This window comes from Bombus vancouverensis, unplaced genomic scaffold (genome assembly GCF_051014615.1).
Source record: "Bombus vancouverensis nearcticus unplaced genomic scaffold, iyBomVanc1_principal scaffold0062, whole genome shotgun sequence".
In the NCBI taxonomy this organism is placed as follows: domain Eukaryota; kingdom Metazoa; phylum Arthropoda; class Insecta; order Hymenoptera; family Apidae; genus Bombus; species Bombus vancouverensis.
The window spans coordinates 174,372-185,044 of NW_027468953.1; the positions used below are offsets into that span (position 1 = coordinate 174,372).

The window sequence follows — 10,673 nt, forward strand, 5'->3', positions numbered from 1 at the left end:
AGGAAATTCGATGTATGAGTATATACGAATTGACGGAATTAAAATTTAACGCTGTATTTAAATAGAAGACGTGAAATATCTTGTCATCTTAAAATAACTTCCTAATAATCATTCCTATTCTTTTACATAAAAACATTTTTCGACTGTAACTTAAGAAAAATGTCTGCTAACGTGAAACGTGCCAGAAAAAATTAACAACTTCCATTAAATTGGCAAATTTCTCATTAATATCGTAAAACTCGCGTTTACAAAGATCAGATCAGTGTACATAATATACAAAACAAATGCAGAATATATAAATATAGCACATACGTTCTGAATTATATTCGAATTGGGCAGGGTAACCAAGTGAAAATATGTAAATTTCACGATGTGTAATGTACACTTTATCGAACTTGTAAATAGTGTAGAAATAGAATATTTTACACGTAACAAAATATACAAACGACAATACACAAGTTAAATTATTTGTTAGATCCATGTATAACAAGCATAGTACAAAAGTGTTTTAGCTTTATGTACTGGTAATTATGAGAAATACCAACTTAATAGATGTATTTGGTATGTACCTAGTTAAGAAAACAAATTATTCTGAACAGATAAAGCGTTTAGTAGCTTGTGAAGTATGAATTTTCGAAAACGTAAGTATTTTATATCTAAGTAGTTAAGAAACGCGAGCAAGGGAAATCAAACAAAGGAACAAAGTTTTTTTGTTTAAAAATATTTAATTTGTTGTTCTATTATCCGAGGTTAGAAGCGATAATGTACAAAATCTGAATAAATAAGATTCCTCAATATTATTGAATTTTAATTCTAGGGTAAAGTAATATATCCGCATATTTTATTTATATACAATATGTATAAATAATGATGTGATTTGACTAATTTTGTTGAAAGAATATTTGTACTTTTTACGTAAAACTTCAGTCTTTTACAAACTTTCTTGTAATTAATAAACCAGTAAACACAATATTAATAAAATCTATTAAAATTATAAACAAACTCATAAGTTTTAATTTTAGTCCTTAAAGGTTGAAATATTTTGCCCCAATGTCGAGACACTTGTTTTAATCCAAAACATTACTATACTGAATCGATAATGTTGCATGTGCCACGAAAATGATGATAGTGTCAGATAACTTGTTGTGAAACGAAAAAGCATTGCATGTACATTTTTGTTGTTTTGTTGACCATGAGTTTGATGATCTTTTAAACTTGCCCACAGCTAAGAAATCAAACAGTATATCTAAACGAAATTAATTTCAAATTATTTTTTAGGTTCTAAGCTTTTATCTAATCTTTCAGAAGTTGCAAAATTTATTCCACAAGAGTCTTTTTTATCATAACCAAGTACACATCTTAAAACCATTTAAGTCTTCCTTAGTAATTTCTTCTTATCTTTAATAGTAACGAAAATAATTTAGATGAACGTTTTAAAATTGACACCCTGTATATTAAAAATAAAAGATATATTTTCTTCATAATTGGATAGGCTTTTTACAATGGCAATGTACAAATATCAAAATTGCAATTATACTATAACATATGTATATATATAAGCTTCACATTTAAACACAAGATTCTTTATTATATTTTTTTAATACCAATATTTTAATAATTATAACAAGGGTTTTTTTAACAAGAGATGTATAACATTGTATACAAATTTTCAAAAACCTATAGATAATTTCAGTTATGCTCTTGCATCATTAATTGTTGATGGAACTCTTACCTCAATTCCATCTAGTTCCTTAGACATTACTATTTGACAGCCTAGCCGTGACCTGAAATTAAATATTATATAACTGAATATGTCAATAAATATATTTATTGCTATACAAATTAATACTAATACACAATAAGATTTCTATTTATCCATTTGAAAATCAACATTGTAAATATGCTAATTCCAACATAGATTTGTAATGATTATAGGGTCATAAATAAAAAACTATGAAAATTTATTATAATTTCAGTTTCGTAGTATTCAGAGATAGCGATTTGAAATTCTACATTGAGATGCAGATTTCGAAATACCCAATACTAACCTGTTTTTACATAAATTTACAAAGAAAAATTCACTTTATAAAATATTAAAAGGTAATAGAATTAATAATGTGAATGATTTGATACTGATTATTATGAACTAACGTATCTGTTAATTCATATGCTCAATCCAACATGTCTAATTCTTCATCTGTTGGTTTGTCAGGAAGTGCATCATAAACTTCTTTCGAAAATATTAAATGGCACGTACTACAAGTTAATGTTCCTTCACAAGCACCTATATCAATTATATTTTAATATTACAACATACTTATATAACAAAGTATCAAAAGTTAAAAATAATAAGAATATTAAACTTGATAAAAATGAAAATTTTCAAATATTTTCTACCTCAAAATTATTTATTTTAAATTAAGTAAATTATGCTTCTTTAAAACATACCATATCCATCTAAATCAATTTCATTATTTACTACTATGTCTAATATAGTATCTCCAACTTTCCCTTTTGCTTTGATTCTCTCTCCACTTGCTTTAACAAACGTTATATTTACTCTGAAAATAATATTTATGAAAGATAAAAATTATCTCAATATAATTATTTTCTTTATTTTTTGTGTTTCTTCAATTAATCTTCTCTTAATTATACCTTAATTATATGTATCACTTATGATAATAGAAATAATTTAAAAATAAGATATACTTGTCTTAATAATACATAAATAAAATTCGTATATCATATATTTATAACAGTGTTATATTTTTAGTTGTTCATTGTCAATGTTGTTCTTATTAATACTATTCTATTAATACTATGTTATTTTTCTAGATGTTATACTCCTACAAAGAGAAAAATTTCTTAGACATTATTATTAGCATTATTATTTTGACACCAATTTTATATTGGAAGGTAAGTACTGAAATTCTATTAAAAAAAGAAGGAAAGCACAAGAAACTCTGTATCACTTACTCTTGTTTTTCTGAAAGTGGTTGCGTGGTCGATATTCCTCTTGTTGCCTGCAAAAAGGGCAACGTTGTGTTGCTTGTATATTTTGAATAATTTGATGCAATACCGAGAATTGATCTCGAAAATTTTTGTAATTGATTTACTAACGCCATTCCACTGTCATAAATATCATGAGTATGGGACACCCTGACCGAACACCAGATAAGTATTGCGGAAAATATCAATTGTAGATCAATTGTACTTTGTACAGAAACTTTTACGGCATTCTTCGGCTGGTATACTGGGACGTTCCTTTACTGTGATAGGTTATAAAACGGTTCCTAACACAAGTGACGTATCTCTACCGGACACGTGCTCTTCGGGCCACACGTTTTATGATACAAGACCAGCAAAATGATCAATATGTAATTTTACATATCTTACATTTTTTCCAAATGAAATATTGTTTTTATTAAACGTTTAAAACCTCAGGCAACATTTATTTCATCTGATTTCAGTTTTACAAATATATATCTATAATACATATCTGTATAAATTACGGTCTGGTTATATCAAACAGGGACCGACACTCGCTAGGGAAAACTGCCCAAAAATTGAATCGTAAAAACCAATATGAAAGACAACAAATTTCTCGTTCTGCGGAACAAATAGAAATGAGCAGAGTATCTTTATCTTTATCTGAGACATTCAAAGCGTATCACGCATACGCTAAACCTGAAGAAAACTTTCTTGTCTTCCATGTTCATTTTTCCCTTTCCATTTCCGAACGGTTTCTTCTATATTTATTTATATGTTCGTGATTGATGCTATTGACAACATACAACTAAGGGGAAATACGAATAGTAATAAATAGATGTATAATTCATTATGCAATTTTATAGAATTAAATCTTATTTATCTTCAGATATAAAAACTATATTTACCAGCTGAAACACTAACGCATATGCAGTATAATATAATCTACTTAACAATCTCGTTTTAGTTATAATATGTGATTAATTCTTTTGCTATTTCGCTATAAACAGTTTTTTGTGCATACAATATTTTTTTATAGTATTCTAATATATTGTTAGATATTGTAAAGAAAGTAAAATACAGTTATTGAAGTCTGGGAACATTCAATGTTAACCTTGCTTCAAAAAATAATCTTTCGAATGAATGGGGAATAGATTTTTAGTATTATAGTTGGTATAATGTCATCATTGTTTACAATGTGTTAGAGTTAAAGAAATGAGACAAATTAATATTTCAGAAGCAAATTCAATATTTAAATGATGTTATTTTAAAATGGCAGATGATATGAATGTTCTTTTTATACGAGGAAATGGAAACGTATGTATGGTAATGGAAACGTAATGGTTTTAATATTATTTTAGTACAAGATCTTAGCATAATAGTAATTAACAGTATCCATTACCTTTTAGTCAATTTTTGAAAAATGACATATATGATAATTTGCAATAGTTTGATAATAAAATACTTGTATCGATATTAATAACGTATAATTTGCTATCTCAAAAGGATACAGATACAGCCAATGATAATGTTTGGGACGATAGTGCATTAATAGAAGCATATGATAAAGCAATAAATTTAGCAAAAGAAGAAGTTATCAAGCGAATGGGAATGGATGTTGGAAATTCTCAACCGAAAGAAAACCTACAAAATCTTAAGCAGCCTAAACACGCAAGTAAATTACACAAGGTTGTGATTTTGATAGAATATTACAAATTTGATACAGAATATTATTAAATATATTGATTAAGAAGCAAATTATTTTATTTTGCTATTTACTTATATTTATTTGTATACACATCTTTTCTCTATAGAAATGGATCATAGGAGCACCTTGTCATGCAATATACTCAGAGGATGGAGAAATTTATGAAGCTATAATATCAAAAATTTACGAAAACAATGGCACGTGTGTTGTAAAATTTGTAGGTAATACCTTTAGCATGATGGTTATGTCAATTAAGAAATGTACTAAAAATACATATATATATATGAAGTAAAGGCTTTCGCATAGTCTATCACAGTGTCATTCAGCAGGTCCTTAACTGGGCAGGAGTACCTGTCAATGTCTATGGGGAGACCCGTGGGATATAGGGTCATGAACCATAAACATGCATGTTACTTATTGTTCATTATTAGCTGCTTGGAGCTAACAACATTTATATGTCGGAGATGAAAGAACACCGGAGCCTTTGGAATTTTGGATAATCCCGCAACATTGTAACCTAGAGTCTACTATAGCTGTAATTGAACAATTGTAGTTATTCAACCCGATTGTAATTGTTCGAGAGTCGTGATAATGAGCTTGGGCTCGAGGCGACAGTCAGTCGCCGAACGTAGCCGCGGTCACGGGATGAACGCTTTGTCTAACAAAGGTATGGAGTAATTCTATAGCTCTCCTTAAAAGAAATATTCGTGGCGACACGCGACAGTAAACATTCCAACGGTTTCTGTCCTGTGGCTCGCCACACGCAGACCCTATTCTTCGAGTAAGATGATTGCCAGATGTCGATGCGTCTCCGCAGTACATGTTCGGCTAGCTCGAGGGCCCGTTATAAATCTTAAGGTTTAGTTAACTAAAGTCCTTCAAACAGACAAACAGTCTTTGTCCCAACTACGGGAAGATAGGGGAGACATATTTTTCAACGAGCGGCGTCTTCCACTAGCAACTTTCCCTCGAGGGCGGCTAGCATCTTTTTCTAACCACCGATATGGAGATTGACCAATTAGCAACGCCAATTTCCCTTACTTTCTGAACGAAGGCTTTTCTCAACGAATCCGATGATCTCGTGTCCTTAGACACACCCCATTATAGTTTTCCTCTGTGGCATGATCGGGACGGGAAAGACATTCTTTCTTGCGGCCTCATTGATGAAAGGAGTAACTCTTTACGACCAGTGAATATTACGCGTCCGACTTAGATTTTGTGAGTACGTTCATCTATCATCCCGTCGACCGCGGATTCGTTATTGAACCTAGGATCATTGTCATTAGTTTCTCGAGCACCTAACTACCGCGGTTACTTGTCCGGTTCTATAATAATCGTATTTGCACTAGTCAATGTCTTCTCCATTGCATAACGACAACGTGTAACCCAAACGAAGATTCGTTTCACGCCCCTAACCCTAATTCTAATGTAAACCCGACATATACATATACATTTATGCACGGGAAATTCTAATACATTGCCTGTAAGGACAGTAACTGAATGGCACTCAGTCATTCTATTAAATGACAAAAATTTCTTTTACTCTGTGTTTAGGCTATGGTAATACAGAGAAAGTCGAGTTGAGTTCTCTTTTAGAATCAGAAGGTTTGCAAAGTCAAATAGCACAACAAAAGAAAGCTTTGGAAGAGAAATTCAATGAAGAGAACGACGAGACTTGTGAGACTAATTTTTCTACAAATGTAAATTCGAAAAAATATAATGTAGAAAAAATGGATTGTGACTCTGAAGAAGCAAATGCGTATAAACATCGCTTCATACCGGGACCATCTTTCAATTCGATGACTGATATAATGCCACCTGCACCTCCTTTACCACCACAATTAATGACCAAGTAAGTACAATTTAAAAATTCTAATGGAATGCTGAATACTTCTAATATTAATAAGTAATTTGGAATAAGTTTAACATTTTATTTGGAAAAAAAAATACGAAATTTTAATAAAATGTACTAGATTACCAGATAATGATACAGACGCACTTTCAAGTATGTTGATGTCATGGTATATTAGTGGTTTTCACACAGGTAATTATTTCACATAAGTATTTTATTGTATATTAAATTTTCAATGGACTATGTTATTTCTTTTGTAGGTTATTATCATGGTTTGAAACAAGCAAGAAACAATCAAGAGAACAGGAAGAACTGTTGATTATATCAATTTTTTCAATAACAATATAACGATAATATAAGATATTAAAATAAGATATTATAATAAGATATAAGATAAATATAAGATATTAATATAAGATAATATAAAATATAAAACTCATTGTATTTATTTACTTCAATTATTTGAAATAAAGAACAGCTTTATTTTCATATAAGACTTTATTTTTTTAAAAATAATTACTAAGATAAGAAAAACTAAAAAACATATTTTTGATAAAATACACTCACATATATATGTCGGGTTATAATTAGGATTTAAGGCGCGTAATGATCCTTTGTTTGAATTAGCCATTGTTTTTCGAAACAGAGAATATATTTACGTGAATAAACAAGATTTTACAAAATATTATGAATAATGAGTTTAATAAATAATAAGATTAACAAACGATAAGTTTAACTAATAATTAGATTAAAGATTAATAAGTTTAACGAACAATAAGAGGAACGAATAATATGTCTTACGAATAATGAATTTAACGTATAATGAGATTAACGATTGATAGGTTTCACGAATAATGAATTTAATTAACGCTATTAACAATGTTCCGGGGTTCAAACGAATCCACGGTCAACGGGATAACTCTTTACTATGTGTAGAATAATTTTAAACACAAAATACAATTGCTGAGACACTCGGTAAATTGCTCGATGTATCACTTTCCAAGGCGATCACACGAATGAATATCTGATGAAAATCTTTTTCGCTATACGACTGCATTTGTTTGTTATATGCTCGCTGGAAACATCGAGAAGGTTCCAATCGTTGTTGCTAGGCAATTTCTGTCAAAAGTTTGTTGTATACTCTTTGGAAACATCGAGAAAGATTCAAACGCCGTTACTAGGCAGTTTCTGTCTGGAGATTGATTCCTAATACAACGTGTGTCCCATTATATCGACATCTCTAAAGTACAATTCTATGTGATTTCTAGCGAGAACAATACAACCGATCCACACCTTCGTCAGGCAAAACGTTTATCCCGTGACCGTGGCTACGTTCGGCGACCAGTTGTCACCTCGAACCCACTTTCGCTTTCACAAATATCAAACAATTACAAATGACAATTGCTTAATTACAGTTATGATAAAATCTAGGCTAAAGCATTAGAAGGCTTCCTCAAAATTGCAAAGGGAAGGCTCCGGTTTTCCTTTCATCTCCGACATATATAATACAAGGATATAATACAACCGAACATTTTAAACTTAACCTATAGCGCGTGCGCGCACACACACGCGTACACATGACACACATGACACACATGCGCGGACACACATGCGCGCACACACATGCGCGCATACACACATGCACACACATGCGAATGATTTCTCGAACGATAATCCATTTATTTATATTTTTCAATATCTGTCCTTACGATTGCGTATTTATTTGTTCCACGTATCATATTTATCTATTTGCATAACTGTAGGTGACATTTTTTTTAACAATTTTGCTAATATTTCATAACTTTTTAATTCATATTTCAAAGTGGTAACAGGTGTTTCTTTCTTTTCAAGTCTCCTCCATATCGGGCTTATTTCTAGTAGCCACGCTTGCTTACAAAGCAATTTTATATCTGCACAAGAATATCTTTCAGTACATTTTACTATGTGGTTTACAATATCTGTATTTTCTAATAAGTGGTTGCTAAGGTATAATTTGAATATATCAAGTAGAGCAACTTCATTGGGTAATGATACGTATATTTGCTTTTCGAGACGCCTGAGTAAAGCTGCATCAATGCCCCTAATAACATATTTACAATAAATATTATCGTTCTATTATACTAATAATAATGAAGGAATACTTCAAACAACACAATAACATATTTGGAATTTGGAGAAATATTACAATATTTTCAACTTAGAAAACATTGAAATAACGTGATATACGTACCAAGGGGAATTAGTTGTAGCCAGAAGAACTACATTAGAATTCTCATTAGACACTAATCCATCCAATCTAGAAAGAAGTTCTGATCTGAATCTCTTTGCAGGTTCAGACAATATACAGTCTCCTTTATTTGTGGCGATCCAGTCAATCTCGTCGATAAAAATAATTGTAGGCGAATGACTATAGGCAAATTCAAATAAAACCTGTTCAGTTTAACAAATGTATTATTCATTAAATATTATATTCGAAATTCCTTAAATTCATTGCCTCATCACGAATATGATATCATTTCGTTTTCCAAACAACTATTCTATTTATATATAAATGACGAAAAATAAAATCAAATCTTTTTATACCTAGAATCTCTCCTTCATAGACAAAGGAACAAAGAAACTTACATAGACAAAGCAACTTACACGTATATACTTCTCGGAATCGCCTCTCCATTTGCTGACCAATGAGCTGGCAGTTATGTTAAAAAAGGTGCAATGGCATTCTGTCGCGACTGCCTTCGCTAACATCGTTTTCCCTGTTTTGTATATTTCTTGTAAACACGTACAGAAATGAAAAGAATGCGAGTATCTTACCTGTACCAGGTGGGCCGTACAGCAAAATACCTCTCCAGGGGGAAAACGGGCCATCAAAAAAGATAGGATACTCAAGGGGATACACAATGGCCTCCTTAACAGCGGTTTTACATACTTCTAGGCCTATAACGTCATCCCAATGTACATTTAATTTGTTTACTATGATCTCCTGTGACGATACAAAGATAAAATGGCATCTTCTCTATATTAAGTAAACGTTACGTAATTTGATATTTGAAGCGTTACTGAAATCACGTCATCGTCGATATACGTTGAACGGTTTATCGATGGGAATTTTATCGTTTAAAAGCTTTACGATACATATATTAATCGAAAATAACTTACGCATGAGATGTCCTCAGCAATCTTTCGTAATTCCAGATTATCTTAATAAAGCTTTTCAATGCATTTCAATATCTTCAATTGCATGGATTGTTCCTTTGGGACGTTAAATAGCTCTTCTGATGAACGTCCATCACTCTCATTGGGGAATAGTGACTTCACTGTCATTGCGAGATTAATATGATTCGTATTGTCATCAGTTATCTTCTGCTGTAGATTTGTCTCTTTCACAGGCTCACTTCTCGCTTCTTTACTAACAGATTTGGCTTTTGTCTCAATACTTCTACAAACACTGGATCATATTGTAATACGATACGTTGAATATGATACGTTGAATACCGTTTAATATCGTTAAATAATTTAAATTCTTACGTTTTGCTTGCATTTGTCACTTCCCTCGTCATTTCCCTTCCAGTTATTTTCTTACACAATATGGGATATTTTTGAAATTTCATCTTGTAATAATTTTCATACTCTGCAACGATAATTTCCAAATCGATGTTGTCGCAGACCCGATGTTCTGGAGATAGACGAGCTTCCCGGAATAATACATCGCTAATGTCTATATACCTAAAGAAATGTAGTTTTTAATTAATTATAGTTTTTAACTGATTAAAAATATTTTTCGCAATGACTGAACACTATAAGATAACCATCAAACAACTGTTTTATCTCTAGGTAAGACAGGCAAAAGAATGTATTTACTATATAAATCCTCGAAGATAATTTCTTGTCTTCTGCTCTTTAATTTCCAATTTTTAGATGGATAAGAATAATTTGAATTTATATTTCATATATTTGTTTATAACTAGTTAATCTACATTATCGATTGAGTTATTCTTAACTACTGAATTACCGATGTCGAATTTTCAAATTTGGTTTCGCCTTCTCTTTCCACGATGTCCACTGATTTCTATTTCGATTGGTCACTGACACTATTCAAGAGAATTGGAACTAGGAATATATTTT

At 31.0% G+C, this 10,673-nt stretch overlaps 2 protein-coding genes and 1 pseudogene across 6 annotated transcripts; 1 reads left to right on the forward strand and 2 right to left on the reverse strand.

The window, feature by feature from the left end:
• The first annotated feature begins 553 nt into the window (after window positions 1-553).
• LOC143302381 (survival motor neuron protein-like) lies at window positions 554-6,983 on the forward strand. 4 transcript variants are annotated; one of them, XM_076627402.1, is made up of 7 exons: window positions 554-641; window positions 2,836-2,916; window positions 4,495-4,677; window positions 4,803-4,917; window positions 6,251-6,548; window positions 6,670-6,740; window positions 6,809-6,983. In XM_076627402.1, exons 2-7 carry the CDS (start codon window positions 2,836-2,838, stop codon window positions 6,865-6,867), a joined length of 807 nt encoding a protein of 268 aa, XP_076483517.1. In that variant the 5' UTR covers window positions 554-641; the 3' UTR covers window positions 6,868-6,983. The 4 variants fall into 4 exon arrangements, with proteins under 4 accessions (XP_076483517.1, XP_076483520.1, XP_076483518.1 ...); XM_076627405.1 differs by lacking the exons at window positions 554-641; window positions 2,836-2,916 and adding an exon at window positions 3,246-3,377; XM_076627403.1 differs by lacking the exons at window positions 554-641; window positions 2,836-2,916 and adding an exon at window positions 3,850-4,314.
• LOC143304891 (adrenodoxin-like protein 2, mitochondrial) lies at window positions 1,453-3,125 on the reverse strand (annotated as a pseudogene). The gene is made up of 4 exons (XR_013061554.1): window positions 2,977-3,125; window positions 2,449-2,561; window positions 2,152-2,284; window positions 1,453-1,784 (listed from the first exon to the last, which is right to left on the reverse strand). The product of XR_013061554.1 is annotated as an adrenodoxin-like protein 2, mitochondrial (transcript).
• Window positions 6,984-7,387: 404 nt separating the features above from the next.
• Window positions 7,388-9,872, reverse strand: LOC117162969 (katanin p60 ATPase-containing subunit A-like 2). Its single transcript, XM_076627369.1, has 6 exons — window positions 9,842-9,872; window positions 9,708-9,748; window positions 9,363-9,531; window positions 9,192-9,304; window positions 8,779-8,978; window positions 7,388-8,628 (listed from the first exon to the last, which is right to left on the reverse strand). Exons 1-6 carry the CDS (start codon window positions 9,870-9,872, stop codon window positions 8,268-8,270), a joined length of 915 nt encoding a protein of 304 aa, XP_076483484.1. The 3' UTR covers window positions 7,388-8,267.
• Between the last annotated feature and the right edge of the window lie 801 nt (window positions 9,873-10,673).

Coding starts and splice junctions, on each gene's coding strand:
- LOC143302381 (XM_076627402.1), top strand. CDS start 2,836: ATGTTATACTCCTACAAAGAGAAAAATTTCTTAGACATTATTATTAGC. Junction 4,918..6,250: donor GTGTGTTGTAAAATTTGTAG/GTAATACCTTTA, acceptor CTCTGTGTTTAG/GCTATGGTAATACAGAGAAA. Junction 6,549..6,669: donor CCACCACAATTAATGACCAA/GTAAGTACAATT, acceptor AAAATGTACTAG/ATTACCAGATAATGATACAG.
- LOC117162969 (XM_076627369.1), bottom strand. CDS start 9,872: ATGACAGTGAAGTCACTATTCCCCAATGAGA. Junction 9,305..9,362: donor GTACGGCCCACCTGGTACAG/GTAAGATACTCG, acceptor TATACAAAACAG/GGAAAACGATGTTAGCGAAG. Junction 8,979..9,191: donor ATTCCGAGAAGTATATACGT/GTAAGTTGCTTT, acceptor TAAACTGAACAG/GTTTTATTTGAATTTGCCTA.